The sequence below is a fragment of the Centrocercus urophasianus genome, unplaced genomic scaffold (genome assembly GCF_019232065.1).
Source record: "Centrocercus urophasianus isolate 14NV4802_14NV808 unplaced genomic scaffold, USGS_Curo_1.0 seq_14, whole genome shotgun sequence".
Classification (NCBI taxonomy): domain Eukaryota; kingdom Metazoa; phylum Chordata; class Aves; order Galliformes; family Phasianidae; genus Centrocercus; species Centrocercus urophasianus.
In genome coordinates this window covers 43,639,867-43,656,943 of record NW_024884586.1, presented here as the reverse complement: position 1 = coordinate 43,656,943, position 17,077 = coordinate 43,639,867, and the positions used below count along the sequence as shown (strand labels likewise).

At 36.3% G+C, this 17,077-nt stretch overlaps 1 protein-coding gene across 7 annotated transcripts in view; it reads right to left on the bottom strand.

The window, feature by feature from the left end:
• The window catches only part of KLC1 (kinesin light chain 1), a 57,328-nt gene that overhangs the window by 4,913 nt on the left and 35,338 nt on the right, over positions 1-17,077 (bottom strand). For 4 of the 7 annotated variants that reach the window (XM_042813210.1, XM_042813214.1, XM_042813211.1 and 1 more), the window contains 11 exons: positions 15,842-15,920; positions 13,725-13,950; positions 13,125-13,212; positions 12,423-12,524; positions 11,700-11,873; positions 11,450-11,549; positions 10,531-10,580; positions 10,374-10,441; positions 8,836-8,944; positions 6,448-6,609; positions 1,344-1,474 (listed from right to left, as the gene is read on the bottom strand). In XM_042813210.1, coding sequence (XP_042669144.1) covers positions 1,344-1,474; positions 6,448-6,609; positions 8,836-8,944; positions 10,374-10,441; positions 10,531-10,580; positions 11,450-11,549; positions 11,700-11,873; positions 12,423-12,524; positions 13,125-13,212; positions 13,725-13,950; positions 15,842-15,920 — 1,289 coding nt within the window. The other 3 variants (XM_042813213.1, XM_042813215.1, XM_042813216.1) reach the window with 2 other exon arrangements.

Genomic DNA, 17,077 nt, shown 5'->3' with positions numbered 1-17,077 from the left:
GGAAATTTCTTTTATTCTTTTTCATCTTGCTTCTCCACATTGTCCCTCACTCATTTCACATTTGTATACTCCTCTCTCCTAATTATGTGTTTTTCACAGTTTATTCCCAACCAATCATCACAGAGCCAGTTCTCAATTATGCATCAGTAAATACAAAGGGAGTTTGGGCCTCGGAATTTGATTCAGTGCCTTCAAAGTACGTCTGTGACAGCTCAGAGTAAATGTCAACTACAAATTTGGAAAATCAGATCAGGCTGAAGTTCAAGCAGGTCTGTCAGGAAGAGAATTAAACAGACTGATGAATAATCAGTCTGTTTGTGTGCATATGTGCACACAGCAGCTGTACACAATGTTTTAAAGCCACATAAAAACAGTAAGGCAGAACTTCATTGAAGGCACTAACAAAACACACTGAGAATCTGCCTGCAGATCACTGTCTTGGACAAATCATCACCCGCTTTATTTCTCACAGATGCAGTCACTCTACCAGAAGTGAATCCAAGCTCTCTAATTTAACTGGTTTAGAAAGTTAAAATTCACTTTGTCAAAGAATTTTCTATCAATTTTTTTATTCTAATTCATTAGAATTAACTATTCAAAAAGTTTCAGTTTTCCAGAGCAAGGGAAAGCTGAAAGCATTTATTTATTAAGAGAACAGGAGTGCTACATTTTTAACATTTCAACATATCTGCAGCAGCCAGAAAATCATGAATACTTGTTATGTGTTTACTAGAAACATACACAAATCCAAATCCTTGATCACACTGTGACAAAGAACATTTTAAATGTCTTAATGCCACTGACTTCACTTTGGTTAAAATGCTCATAGGATGCACCAATAGGTTCAAGTTTTTCCAACATTCTCTTCTGCTCTCTGGGATGTGTATTCCCAAAAATACAAACTGAGAAGGGCTCAAGTCAGTAATTCACTTATGCACAGAGCAATGTATAAATATATTAAGGTGCAGGAATGATAGCTTATTGTATTCTAGCTTTACCATCCTTTATTAACTTTATCACTGCGTGAAAAGGAGAACTTAGTGGTTTGCTAACACTGACCAATAATTCTAAGAGGCCTTTTTGTTCAAGTGGTTAAAGCATCAAAAAGGAAAAAGACAGTTAAGAACTGAGTTACCTCTCAAAAGCAAATATAATTCCTCAGATGTAAAAGAACTTCAATTATACGCCTAAGAAAAGATTTTCTACTTCATCTTTCTTTATGATATTCTATGTGACATGCAGTTAGCTAAGCAGAGAAGAAAATACTGACCTAGGTACTGCACTAGGCTACAGCAGGGGCACAGAACAAGGGCACACCAGCACAGCTAAGAAGAGATAATTACCCTGGATTCTTGGGTTCACTGTCTCGTGAACTTCCTCCCTTCAGCTTTCTAACCAGCTTCTCGCTGCTGCGTCTAATGGAAGCTCGAAGTTTGCTAAAGGAACCACTGCGTTTTAAAGATCCAGTGCCATCCTGAAAGAAATTGAACAGATGTGAAACTGCGAGAGTCCGTAGCCCTCCCCAAACCTGGTTCCAAAACGTTTACTGTTATGAATACTGACGTGGTAAAATTACCCAAGTACAGAATACTACAGAGCTACAACTTTACCAATCCAAATTGGTTTCTCCCATCAAATCGTATCAAAGATTTCTGAAATGTGAAGACATGCTCAAGTGATGATTCATAACAATTAGAAGAAAGCCACCACAATATGTCAAACCTTTCACCGTCACCATGGTACCATCTCATATCAGCACATTGTGTTCAACGGATACAAGCCCCAAGCAAAAGCATTCCAGTCTAGGAAAAAACTGCTTTATTTTTTTTTTCTAGATACCTCCGTTAGTTGCAAACATGTTCAATTAATCCTAACATCACTGATCAGAGACATTGATGGTTAAATTCACGTGCATCATTTTAACTCTCACCAAGGCAAATGTAAAACACGTCAAAAATGTGTTTTCTATACCTTGCATTCATGTTTTACACTGCTGTGCTCATCCAAAGCTTTCAGACGAGCATAATTTTATTTTTTAATATTTTACTCTTAAAAAAAAAAACAAAACAGTTTAGTGAGATTAGAAGTGACCACTGCCTACTTCAGAAATACCCTATGTGGTTATAAGGAAGAGTTGTAGAAGAAAGCAAAGTGCTATTAAGCAGACAAAGACAGACACCTGAGTTGGAGTGAGTTTATTAGAAGTTAGAAAGACAAATACACAAATCACTGAACACCAAGATTAGTAGAGAAAAGCATATTTGCCAAAATTTCACACGAAGACTAAACAGCAATGCTACTTTAGAATAATCGTAAGTGAAGACATCCAGAGTTCCATATTGATGTTAACCATGTAATAGGTCTCTAAATACATTTTAAAGCACTTGGAGAACATGCCTTACTTTTAAGGGTTTGGGTTTGGTTTTTTTTTTCCTCCTGTAAAGATCACCATCATGCCATTTTAATAATATCTTGTGTGATACTTTTAACTACCTTTTTTCCCATAGTGAACAGCTACTTATAAAGTTCATTGTTAATTCTTTACTAATGTATTACACAGCAAATGGTTGTAATAACATTTTGTATGACTAGATACATATTTGGCAAAGCTACACGTGTACAGAAATAGAAACCAAAAAGACACCAGCACTGAAGGAATGGCCAGTTTACAGGGAAGTGTAGCTGACAAGAATCTTAGGGGGTTTGCTAAAACACAGCAGTCAGTACTGAAGAGAGAAGTTAAAGCTTGAAGATGGTGCACGCCCTTCATGCAGGAGACAGTATAAGAATCACACAAGGCATCTAGGCCTGTCAGAAACGGAGAGAGAAAAACTGAATGAAACTGTTGGGAAAAATTCAACAGTTTTCAATTTTGTACAGTTATGCTTGCAGTATTTCTAGGTCACACTCAAAACACTTTTTTTTTTTTTTTAGAGTAAGTTCTGAGTCTGCACTGCAGTACAGAGTGCAGGCCCTTGCAATTAACAGAACATAGATGTGCATTTACACTTCAGCCTACATCACTGATATGCAACATGTAAATGAGCATGAATGACTCCATGCTTTAAAATAGAATTGGTACAAAGTACAAACCATCTTTAAGAAGGGACAGCTTTAAACATTACGCTTTGTAAACAAATAAAGGATCTTTTTAGCTGATAAACACAAAAAAAAGGGGGAAATAAAACCAGAAAGTGACAGAGCAAGGTGCATTCATTTCAGCTTTAACTTCTGTCAGGAATTTTCCTCAAACAGAACTGAAAGAAGAAAGGTTTTTCCCCGACCTCCAGACAAAACTCTGTTTACTTTTTAAGAAATTAGAATCTACCTGAGCTGTCAATTCAGTCTCGCAGATGGAAACTGGAACACAGTAATTACAGTGACCCCTGGAAATGGCAAGATACCTCACTACAAAGTGATCAGAAGATCCCAATTTAAGCAAAGAGTACATGTGGTTCATAGTAAATTGCATTTCTTTTTCGGTGAAGTATTGGATCAATGGAAGAGGTAATTATTCTTATGTCCTTCAATTAGTGATTTTGTAGTAGCCGTAATGAACCAGATAACAAAGGCAAGACACATTTGGTTGCTACAGGGCCTAACTTTTATTATTCTAACTCACGCATGCAGAAGAAGCAAGCTTTTGGGTTCAAAAATCTTCAAATCTGAAATAAAAACATCAAGCTCTGAAGTTAAACATTTTCCGTAGGACTAACAAAACACCTTCAAATCAGGAGTTTAGGCTAAAAAATTCCTAAATCTAGCGTAAGCAAAACCAACAAAAATCCACAGAGATATCAATTTCTGTGGCAAAAGTTTTATTGCCAATTTTTGCTACCATTGCTTTCAGCTAATACCTGGTAGCAAAATTTACTGCTTTTATTTCACACCTTGAAGCAGACTTATATTCTCAAAAGCCTGTCTTTGAAGCTTATAGGTTAGATTAATAAAAGATATTTCCTCCCCCTGAAAACATGACTTTAATCTCTTTCATACCATCAAGACTTTGAGCTGCCCTCCAACTGGCAGCCAAATCAGTTGATGAACACTGCAGCCACATGTACTCACTTGCATTTTCTTAAAAGTCATGCAAGAGGGCATGATGTTATTTTCTTCTTAAGAAAGCGACAGGGACAAAAGAAGATGCAAATATACTCAGCGGTAAGAACTGCGAGGTAGAAAAGCAAACCTAAAATGATCTTAAAGGGGAACTCTCCAGAATTCTACTTTCTAATTTAAGACAAAGTAATTAACTGAATTTTTAAGTATCTTCTGTTCACTTGGACTTCGTAAGTAACACGTAAACATGCTCTGCACAACCTTACTTGGCACGTTTGCTTTAGCTATTCATAGCAGATTTATATAAACAGACATTTCAGTTCTTTCTGTATGAATTTGTTACATTACAGCAAAGCATACAGTGCTTACTAGGAATTACATTGCACTGGAACTCACTTAAATACAATATGCTCTTCCAACAGAAAATTTTTATTGAAGTTCGATGCTCTACAGACTCCATCTATTCTTTCTGACAGCCAAGAGCATGAGTCAGCTTGAGCTGAAGAATTTAAATGGAAAAGACAGGCCTTATTTTAAGCTCTCATCTGCCTGATAAAAATATTATAAAATTATACCTTGTGAAACAGAATATTTTGTCTGGAGGAGACACACGAGGGTAAATAAAACTACACCATATATGTACAGGGAAGAACAGCACTGAGGTAGAAACGCTAGCAGGGTAGAGGGAGAGAGAGTTGCCCACTTTATGTAAAACATGTAATATAAGATTTCTTAAGAGAAAAAAACTGTAAAAAAAAATGAAGATCACAATAAAGCAATGCCACTTCAACACGCTAAAAAATGAGAAGTTTGCCTTGAGAGGTCAAAATTTAATTTTTCAGATACAAGATTTTGTCACTGAGTTTCATTCAAATATTGACCTAGAAATACTGTCTGCTGCTTTACCAGAAGGCGCATTCAATCCAAAACCTGCATGCTTGTTTAATTAATGTCAATAACAGAAAAAAGTTTTGTCCATTTAGATCTTATAGTCATGCAAAGTACAGCAGAAATTAAGGGAGGAGTACAGTACACAGTTCTAGCAATGAATGGGCAAAATTAGAGTTAAAAGAAAAAAAAGAGTTATCCAACCTTACTTTGAGTTTATTAATGATGCAGTATTATTCACAAAAGATGCTGATTGACTGTCTTGGCACTGAGAACACCAATGCCAAGAAAACAAGAATGAGATAGAAATCAGAAGACAGAAAGTACGTTCTCCTTAGAAACTAAACCAGAATGTTTCATCAAGGTTTCTTTGGAACTGTAAGGTTTTTAACGTGTGGCTTTAAACAAAGATTGCTACTGTAAGAGAAATGAAACCTCATAAGACTCAGTACTGCAAAGTAGGCTACTTCCCCTCTCACAAAGCAAAAGCACACAAGCACATCACCTTTATAAATCAGCAGAGTATTTTCAGCAGAGCTAAAGTAGGGAGGTAGTTATCACTGCAACAGATAACTATTTAATAGATATCCTATTGCTAACAGTGGGATAAAGCACAGGAGTCTGGTGACAGAAACAAACAAGTTCATAAATCAGATCTATTAACTGGAAGGTTGCACTGGCTTAGAAGAAAACAACAGAATGGTAAAAATATGCACATAAGAATGTATCATACACACAGCTTTACTTTGCGACACTGTGTGTTGCACAGTGAGGCCAATACATGTGAAACAAATAAGAACAAGCTCCAACTCCAATCAAATTTTAGTACTGGAATGCAATATTAATATTTTGGTTAAGAAATGTGAAATTAATGTCAGGCTTTTGTGATGGCACTGTATATTAAGGCAGATTGTGCAACAGCTTGTACAGTTAGGCTATTTCTTTAACAAGTTGTGTAAAGTGGAGATTGGTATTATTTTAATATTAGGCTAATCAATTTACTTTAAGGCCTCTAATACTTAATACATCTCCATAGTAAATGTTTTCTGATTTCAACAAATGCAGTACTTTCAAATAAACATATAAAATAGAGGAAAACACAACATAAACAAGACAAAAATAAAAGCAAAAGTTAATTGCCAGAAAGTTCTACCAGTGAAAAGAAACCACTGAAAAGTAATTAAAAACCAGACCATAACCAGGACACTCAATCAGCATTAAAACATCTCAGTGTTAAATACAACTGCTTGGGATTCTTGAAGAAATTTCAGCATTCAAGACCACAATGGAACGGATACTTTACAATTTCAAAACATTTTTTTACGTTATCTTATGAAAAAGGAGGTGTTATTTATTTCTTAGTCAATTCTGGATAATTACCAAAATAAAGTCAATTAACCATGAACCAATGACAACTCAATTGGCTGGTGAACGGATAGCTGTATTTGTTATGGCGGTCATTTATCTAGGCTATTTTCTTCAACTGTGTACTGTACTTACCCCATTCCATTCTACGCTCATACTCACTTCCTCGCCTCCATCAGGACCACTCTCGTACTTTACCACATCAACATTGAGACTTTCTCTGCTTCGCCTTTTTTCTGTGCTCTCAGGGTCATTGAGCACTTCAGCAACTCTCTGTTTATGAACGTTGTCAAGACCCTGACAATTAGATCAAACAGAGTAAGTTTTAATGATATAGTGTAGCCATCTACAACTTGCACAATAATTGCAGAAACAAATTCATCATCTTTTTGCTTTCAAAGGACAATCAAGATTAACTGTCCCTTACTGCAGCCATCAAACCAGCACAGAGTGGACAGCTAGCCTACTGGGCTGGGCATTCAGCAACTTGGCATTCTTCTCCTCCTTTCCATCATTTGTCAAAGCCTCCTGGTGTTAATGTCACTTACCTGAAACCTTTTGTCCACCAGATTAATATTTAAGAATTTACAGATCATCAACAGTCAATACATTTCTCAGTCTTCCTCCTATCAAATGCTGTAGCGTTCATCTTCCTCTGGAAAGAACATCGCAGGGTTCTGAACAGCTAATCCCTATAACACTGTTTTATTTGTAACACTGACATGTTACACTTCGCATAAGAAATATTCTACACCCCTAACTTTGCAGCATTAGCAACAAATGAAGTAGGGCATCTTCTGGGGCATGAAGTCCAGCACAGCGTGAGAACACTGAAACCATACAGAAATCCCACCCATTCTATTTTTTACACTGTTACTGCAAATTGAACATGCATGAGGGAGAACAAAACCATGAAGAACTGATTCATTTCCACACATGGGAGAAAAAGTATCTCTTTGGTTTTAGCTCAGAAGGAGAAATGCATTAACCCTGTCTGTCCTTTAACAGACCTAAAATAAAAAAGCAGTGTTAAATGCTAATAGGATGATAGCTGTGTTTCCTACTTGTCCAAATCTGGTGCGGTATATAATGACATATTTTAGAGTATAACACTGTAGACAGTACATTCACACCAATGAAAACCTGAAAAAGCTTAGAAAAGAAATAGCAGCAGGCTCAAATGGAAAATTAAGACCAGGAACAGTTTTTCCAAAGGTTTGGACAAGCCAGAAGTGGGCTGATTTAACAGAGACACTAAAAGAGGAGAATTTTTGTCTCAGAGAAGTCTATCCTTAATTCCCAAATAATCAATTCTAGGTCTCACCGCAAAATAAATAAATAAATAAATAAATTGAAGCTTAAAAAATAACTACAAAAGAACTATATACAAGCAAATTTCCAGTCTTACTACTATTATATTATTCTAAATTGCCTTTGCATTCATTAACATTAAAACATTACACAGCACGACAACGGTAACAATAAATTTGCTTTGATTGGTAATAAGATACAACACACATTTATTTTCAAAACATTTCAATGACAAACACACCAAAAATGAACCATGAAATATATATAGCAAACTTTTTTTTTTTACTAAGGATAATTCTCTATTATTTCCCTTCACCTTTGAATTTCCTCTGAAGAACTTTTCTCCCACGTTTGTTCATACATTCCTCTTACCAGTTTCATTGCACTTATCAGTCAAGCACTTGCTAATCTTCCATCAGCTAGTTTTGTTGAAGAGCAAATTTATCTCACCTTGTATCAAAGATCTATTGCTAAACTCACTAGAAGAGCATGAGTTTTATTTCACTTCTCCAGAATTCAGCTTGTGCAATACACCAAACACTGAAGAATATTATTCAAAATGCAACCACAAATGTGTACAAGCAACTGAATAAAAAATAATCAAATAAGGTGTAGTACATTATCTAATATAATTTACTTGAACTAAGAATTTGAGCTTAGAATTTTAGATGGCAGCATAAAAAAAACACTTCTGAAAAATACAAGTCTTATTTACTGTTCCACAAAAACAAAATTAAAATGGAACTATACAAGTTACTTTTTTATTCGTTAAGATTTTCTTTTTTTTTGGTTTTCCATTTTAACACTGACCAACAAGCCTTCTTTGCTTGTCCAGTCTTATGTACTTTTGTAACAGACATTGTGCAACATCCCTCAGAAAGAAAGGAAAAAAAAAACAAAAACCACACTCTCCCAAAAGATTGTGGGAAAAAAAGTTAAGTTTAACAACAGATTAGAGAGCAGAGAGCATTGAAAGAAAGGCAGCAGCATCCCTCAATCTCTATATTCCTCCCATCAGCTTGCAAAACTAACAGAAACAGCAACTGATAAATTTGTAACAGCATTCTCAAAGTTAGAGTCAAGCAGCTGAAATTCAAGGAGGACACCAGGCAACAGACAGCAAATAGCTAAATGTTTGTATGTTCTGAATAGAGAATAGGCACCAAAGTTGAAAATCTGCATGGCCATAATGCAGAGGTAACATATACTTGCCTGCTTACGAGATCTCATTGCTGCCTCTTCTAATGTTTCAGCAGCTTCAAATTTGCCTTGTCGTCTGTAAAGTGCCCCAAGGTTCTTCAATGTAGTTGTTACTGTTGGACTAATAAAAAAATACATATATACACATTATATACACTTCTCTCAGAGAGTGGTGAGGCACTGGAATGGCTGCCCAAGGAGGTGGTGGAGTCGCTGTCCCTGGCAGTGTTGAAGAGGCATCTGGATGAGGAGCTACAAGATATGGTTTAGTGCTTGTGGTAGGAATGGTAGTGGGAGATGGTAGTGGACTAGATGATCCTTTCCAACCTTGTGATTCTATGTTTCTATGATTAGATTCCTCTCAATTCACAAACTAATAAAAAGTGAATTAATACAATATAATCTTTTTGTAGTTACTAAGTCTTGAAATATAGTATAACTTATTATGCATACATGAAAAAACTGTTACGCCCCCTCAAATTGCATTAACATCTCATGCTATCATTAGTCAGCACCCCCAAACCTGAATGTTAGTAACTAGCCTCTGAATCCAGCCATGAGAAAACTGGAATGTTTCTTAGATGCATCTCAAGAGGCAAAAATTTAGCTCAGTTCTAATGTGTCCAACTGTAATTCTGAAGCATCCAGATGATGCGCTTACTCATGCACACTGTGACTGTCACTGTAGCACACATTAGTCTCAAAACAGAACCACAGTACAGTTGGAAGGGAGATCACCTAGTCCAACTCTAAATTAACAATTCCACCAGTTTTTATTTAATAACTACTTTCAGCTTCTGTGCTGAACTTGAACAATGGAAGAAAGAAAAAAACTCCACACATTCCACTAGCAAATCTGACTCCTGAGACATTTTTGATTCAATGATGCAGTGAGAATTAGCTCAGTCATAGTATTGTTGCTTGAAGGTTTGCTCCAATAAGAGCAGAGAAAAAAATTCCTCATGACTTAGAATGAAATTAAAACAAAGCATGCATGAAAAGCAAGTATGATGCAAGCTGAAATTCCTGTTTCTCTTCTTCCAAGATAAGATGCATGCTCTCATTCACACAGATTAACATTCTTCAGGCTTTAGAAACTCAAATTTGGGAGTTGGACTCAATGATCTCTGGAAATCCCTTCCAACCCCTACAATTCTGTGTGATCCTGTGAAATAACATGTAAGCGTAGCAGTTTTAACTTTGCTCTCTTATGCCAGACAGAAACTCAAGGCCCAGGTATTTACAGTCTTTTTCACTCCTGACCTTCTCTACAGGCTTTGCTGGGGCAGGGAGAGCACGCGAGCCAACTGAAAGTATAAAAAGAAAGGTGACCTGCACTAGATCTCATCAGCCTACATTAAAAGCCTCAGGATTGCAAACTGCTGCCATCTGCACTCCTGAAAGCCAGCCTTCAGCTGAGTATCTAATACTGTACTTCTTCTTGCTGTAAGCAAGTTGCTCATTTGTTTTCATTTCAAAACATGCTTTAGTCTGACATTTCTAGATACTGTCTATTGCCACATGATCTGTCCAATAAAGGAAATACTCACCTATCAACTTTGCAAGCTTTGTACCAGCCACCATATTCTCCAAAAGATGTGCCATCTTTTTGCTTTCCCTAAAAAGGGAAGTAGCATTATAGAAAAATAACTCATTTGTAACTAAAATAATAAAAGCTCCAAAAAAGATTTATGACAGTGGCCTTACTTTGCACTCTTCCCTCTCTTCTGCATGCATCCAAATAGGCTTATTTTCATCTAATGAAACAGAAGAAAATATTTTATAGAAGTACAAAGCCACAAAGCATTCACTGCAATATTTTAACCCTTCTGAAATAAGGCTAAGAACCACAGAAAGAAGCACCAGATGAAAGTAACGTTTTTTAATTGTTTTACAGTTCTTTTTTTCTGATCTGAACTTGGGAAGTTACTTCTAAGAAGCTCTGAAGTCAATACATACTGCCATCCATCTATCATGTACCTCGTTATGTGCTAGCAAACATGCATTTGTTTCTTTTACCATAATGATTATTTTGACATCTACTAAGTGGTGCACATGCTACTGTCACAGAATGCAATAAAAACTGTGATTTACAGTTGATGAAATGGATTTAACTTCAGTGTACAATGTAACTTGTACAGTGTAAAATATCCTTAAATTTACAGAGTAAATATCCTTAAATTTACACTGTAAATTTACACAGTAAGTTTAAGAATATTTTCTAATTCTTTGTATGTTAGAGAATGACTCATCAATATATTCAGTGTCCTTAGAAATTTGTTCCAATGACTGGAAAGTGACATTTTCAGCATCTATAAAAATGCCAAAATCAGTTTCTGATGTACATAAAATAAATCACGCCAGAAATATGCTGCAAAGGATATAAACCTAACCAAGGCTCCCTCACTGAAGAAAATTTCATTTTGAATTAAATGTTACTGCTGTATCCACTGAACACCTTTTTATGCTGAATTTTACAATACTTTAATGCATCTGCTATCTCAATTCTCAAATCTGCTTCAAGCAGACAATTCTAATTAGGATAAGATCAACCTCCAACGGATTTTCTTCCCCAACTACCACAAAAATTAAACATACTTTGAAGTCTAAGGACGAAGTTTCTTACCATCTACAGAGCCAAATTCCCGTTCATGAGCACGAGTAAGAATCTCTTTGTACAAAGTTTCCGCTTGCTTAAATTTGCCCTGTTTTAGGTAGCAGGATGCCTAGAAAGAAAACACCCCCAAAAAGACAACAGCACTTTTTTAATTTAGTTTGAGAAGCAGTACAGTAAATACAATACATTCTGAATAATGCACTGAATACATTCAATTCACGAGAAAATCTCACTTTAGATTCACTTATAAGAGCCTTACCAGGTTATTCTTTGTTTTTGCAACATTTGGATCATCTGGTCCCAGCTTAGTTTGGTAAATTTCCAGCGCTCTCTGATAGTAATATTCTACCTCCTCATATTTACCCTGGTTCTGGCATAGTAGAGCCAAGTTATTTAACTGTTTGGCAACATCGGGGTGATCTTTCCCCAGGACCTGGAAAAGAAATATCTCATATTAAATTATTTTCCAGTAATCATACCAGGGTTTAAAAATGTATAAATAGCCCACTGGTATTGATTTGTCAGAAATTTCAACATGAAGATGATGAAAGAGAAGGATATGATAATTACTCAATGATATTACAAATCCAGAAGGCTGTAGAGAAACTTGTAACAGGCATATTTTAAACCATACAATTACATTAAAAGCAGCGTATTATCCAAATAAGCCTGAAGATGAAGACATTCAGTCACATGGACCATGATAAATATGCCCACAGTCCTAGAATAATCAGTTTAAAAAGTTTAAGTTCCCTGTTTAATTCCAGTGCTCTTGCCAAATCAAAGATCTCTCAACAAACAAAAGGGGAAAAAAAAAAAAAAGGTAGAGACTACTGTGATTGGCCTGGCAGATCTGTCCAATCAAAACACAGAACAAATGTAAGGATGTTTAATCCTGCCCCCCCCAAAAGTCTATTCAAAGGTGTTCTGTTTGCATTGTTTTGTTGGGTTGGGGTTTTTTTTTTTTTTTTTGCAATTGTACCTTTTCTCTGATTTCCAGAGCTCGCTTACACAAAGGTTCAGCTTCTTTGTACTTTCCCCGTTTACCATAAAGAACTGCAAGATTATTTAGAGTTGCTGCCACCTGCCAACAGAGAGAAGTATTAATTACACCAATTTGCTGATACAAATAACTATTAAATTAATGTACTTGTTTTCAAATTTTCCTCTTGAATTTTGCAAACAAAGAGATTTCCCAAATGTCATTCATTTACCCCCAAAGTTATATATGCTCAGGCCTGCCTTGCTTCTAAACAAGTGGCATGATGAGAGACACCCCACTGATTTTTAACACTGGGTACAGAAGTTCGATTTATGCCTCATTTAAAAGCAGCAGCAAAACAAATCAGAAGTACACCTTCAATCTGAGTTCACTCAATCAACAGTGATTCGAGTAAGCAAATTAACATTTTTCTTTATAAATTCATTTCCCAGAGAAGATCCATGCAATCTGATCCAAAAAATCAAGTAAGTGCAGGTCATTTGTGGTGAAACAGCATCAAATATAATGCTTGTATTCAAAAGAAAACAAAGAATTTTACAATGTGGCCTCCTACCTGTGCTGTATAGAGATAAGCCAGGTCTTAAAAACTTTCCTGTTGAGTTTAACATTAGAATGAGTTGAAAAAAAAAAAAAAATCATCAAAAAACAAAGCTAAAAATACAGTATTTCTTGTATACAAACCGCTGGATGATCTTTGCCCAAAGTCTTCTCACGGATAGCCAAGGCATCATTCAGGAGATTCGCTGCGTCTTTGTATTTGTTCTGGTCTCTGAAATTTAAGAAGTGATCATTAATACTGAGGATTGAGAAGAGATGTCATAATAATGAAGCTGGCTTCAGTACTGGACTAAAGATGTTACCATAACAGCGGATTAATTAAGAATACATTTAGGAACTGCAAGACAAAAGCATGAAGCTCATAACTAAAGTAGCTAGAGGGCTCAGGACTAGCAGGTTCAATTTTGACTGTGCTGTCTAATTTATATCTCTAAATTACCTGAAAGTGGATAACCAACACATGCTTCTTCACCATACCAAATAAGGAAGGGGCTGGTTTTCAAAAATGCTTTGCTCTCGCAACAAAGGCATAGACAAAAATGCAGCAACTCACTTGAATTTTAGCGTGGGTAGACATACATTTTAATGGACTCTCTTGAGGGTTTTAAAAAACAGGCAATGGAAAACAATAAGACAGCAAAAATGCTAGCCTGAACACTGTCAGGCTACAGCCAAATGTCAACTATTTGTTCAGCTGCCATTTATCTATGTCACTATACAAACCTGTACACCAAAGCAAGTATGTTCAACATAGTGGCAACGTCAGGATGGTCATGGCCTGAAGTCTTCTCCAGATCTTCAAGAGCTTGTTTACAAAGAGGTACAGCAACCTCGTATCTACCTTGGGAAGCGTACTGAATAACAAGATTGTGAAGGGTCCTTAATCTTGCTGGAATTTCATAGCCACCTTGTTGGGCAGCAGCTGCTGCACTGCTATGCTGCTGTTGGACTGGAAGAAACCCACAGGATTTTAATTTGTTTAAAAAGATTGATATAACTTGAAGACATTTAACATTTTAAACTCAGTGACACACAAGAGACTTATTGAATTCTATTTCTTCAATACAAAGCATTAGTATTAGAACAAACACACTTAATTCTTCACATTCTGTCCACGCTTCATAAACAAAGGTACTGCATTACTATTATTTTACAGTTTTACTAGCTCAGGAGGTCTAATTAATAAACAAATGGAGAAAATGTCATACTTCACCTCAGCAAACCATTAACAGTTCTCAAGACTAACACAATTTTACAATCAGAAATACTAAAATTTCCCTATGGAAAGGAACACTAACGCAGACAAGCAAAGCACTGGCAGAACAGGTCAAATTATTCCTCCTTTTTCCATTATTATCTTTCTCTAAACTTCTCAGAAACTTCTGTTTTTGCTCATTTCCCTTTGTCATACCAAGAAATGCCTAAGGTTGGCACAAAAAAGATTCGAGCACCTTGGCTGCCACAAGTAGCAGCTATAATGGAAAAGGCCAAAAAAGACCAAGTCAAAACCAGTGTCAACTTTTTGATTTTACTTCCTAAACTTCAAGTTTAGCCATTTGTTTTCCTTAGCTACTGGTTGTTGGTTGTTGCAGCCCCCTCCCACTCCTCCAAACTATCCCTTTTCTCTTAGCCTAGGAGATTTCATCTCTTACTCATTTTTATCGAATTATAAACACACAGAACAAGGGTTCCTGCTGTGAGACTGACTTTCTTCCCTCTATTAAAGGAAACACTGTCACAGCAAGCAGGAGCCTTTTTCTGTCAGTGGAATCATACAGTTCCAAACCTACATCCACAATCATTGCCTGCCAAACCACTGAAACATTTGAGTATTTTTTTTTTCCTGGAGATCAAGGAAATTACCAAAACAGCCCCACTGTTTAAATCAAAACAGTAAAAACACAGATGGACCACACAGGTATACAGGCAGTTTTGCCACTCAAAACTTTCCTAATTCAAAGCTCTAGGTAAGGCCAGATAAGCTCAGGATGAAGTCCATGATCAACACTTTCATAATCCCTGCAAATCTTCCCCCCATTGCTGTTGCTCATATACTCCATGCTTGATAGCATGGTAACCTTGTGTGTGCTCAAAATGGAAATTCAAAACTCTGGATTTTGATTAATTGCTAATTGATTAGCAAGGTAGTGCCCTTCAGACACTTTTTTTTTCTGTGATTTATTCACTAAGAATCATTATACCACTAGCACACTGTGTATACACTACCAATATAATGTATAATATAAGCTTTACATCTGTAAGAAAAACAATTTCAGTAAGGCCGATCTGTCAATGGCTTCTTTCAACCTCTAATTCAAACTTCATACCTATTCATTGGTCCCTCTGACTTGAAGACAACACCTCTAGAATGAGTAATGAAGTAAGGAAAACAATCTTAGCAAAAGACAAAAGATTGAATGAGAAAGGCTCCATGTCCCAAAATGTTAAATCAGATCATTTAAAAGGTCATTAACAGAATTACCATCTGGGCAGATGACCAAAAAACGTCAGTGCTTCAGAGAACGTGCCCCTGACACCTTGAACAATTTTCACCATTCTGAGGCCCTCAAAAAAAAAAAAGACCATGGGACCAGTTTCATAGTGAAGTTAGTTCCAGGAATTTTGCAACAGCTAGTAAGTTTTGAAAATCTAGGCCCCAGTTCTGCACACCACAATTATGACAACTGATTTTCCTGTTTCATTATTCTAAGTAGGGTAAGAGGTATTCACTGCTTCACTCGGCCCCAGAAGACCATACATGTGGATTCACTTTTCTGATAAGCATCCTTAGCCTCTGTATTACAGAGATGTAATAAAACTGCAATTAGAAATGTACTTACTTCCCTGTCCTTGGTCATCTTCATCATTCGGAAATAAGTCATCCAAAGGCTCTTTGGTGGAATCTGTATCTTTGTCCTCCTGCAGAAAAAGCCCAAGCCCAAACAAATTGTTATACAATTAAATCTAAAGCATAAATTCAATTTAACCCTGCAACACTGAAGGAACTTTCCACATCCACAACCTTGGAATTGCCAAGAATAATGCTTCTCATAGAAATTAAATGAAGGTCTCATGTTCAAGTGTATTTACACCCTCTGTCCTAAAACAATATGGGACACCTTTAGGAGATCCAGGAATAGAAACCAGGTCTCCTAGATTTCAGGTTTTTTTCAGTTCAAATTAAGCTCCTAAAAACACACTTGCTACTTTTACCGAAACATTATGCCTACAGAAAAGTACCCAAAGAAGAGCAGTACTGAAAACACACTTGTCCGTTGTGCTTAGAAGTTATACATGCAGTTGTAGATAAGCAAACGAAAAGAATAAGGAGACTGATCTCCAGAAGGAGAATAAATTTGAATGAGTAACCAGAAATAGATTATCCTCCCATCCTGTTTCACATATGTGAAGCCTACAGTAAATATATATATATTATTCCCTTTTTTTGGCCCTCTGTCTGACACTTTTTTCTATAGAAGAAAAGGTAACTGCTACTGCTGGCTCTCAGACTCAATGGTTGCAAAGCAGGTGCAGATTGATGAGACTATAACCTTCCCACCTGATATCCATTTTTAGACAAGCTGATTCCAAGTTTACTTTGAGTATATATGCAATTGACAAAAGGGTAACAACAGGGACTGTCCGCGTGGTTAGCGAAATCACAAAGGTGCTTTGTTTACTTTGTTACTACGTGCCAATCAGATTTCAATTAGTGTTGTTATTTAGGCCTACAGATTATTGTTCAACTTTTAGGGCATAGAAGTCAGAGTATTCCCATCTCCTGTACCTTTTCTTCTCCTTAAAGTTTATTAAACAGACTTCATTGGCAGTGTTCAACCACAAATACCAACTCATGAATCAACTCTGAAAAATTCTGAATGCATCTGGTCAACTCTATGTTAAACAGCATTTAGTCAAGCAAAAATAAAACACATTTTCACCCATCATGTTGCTATTTGGTTATAACTGTAAGATATGACTAAAGTAGATCTGAACACACAAAATGAGATCTTTTCTACAGTACTGTCCAGGAGAAGAAATAAAAAGACAACATGAAGAGTAAATTACTTAGAAGT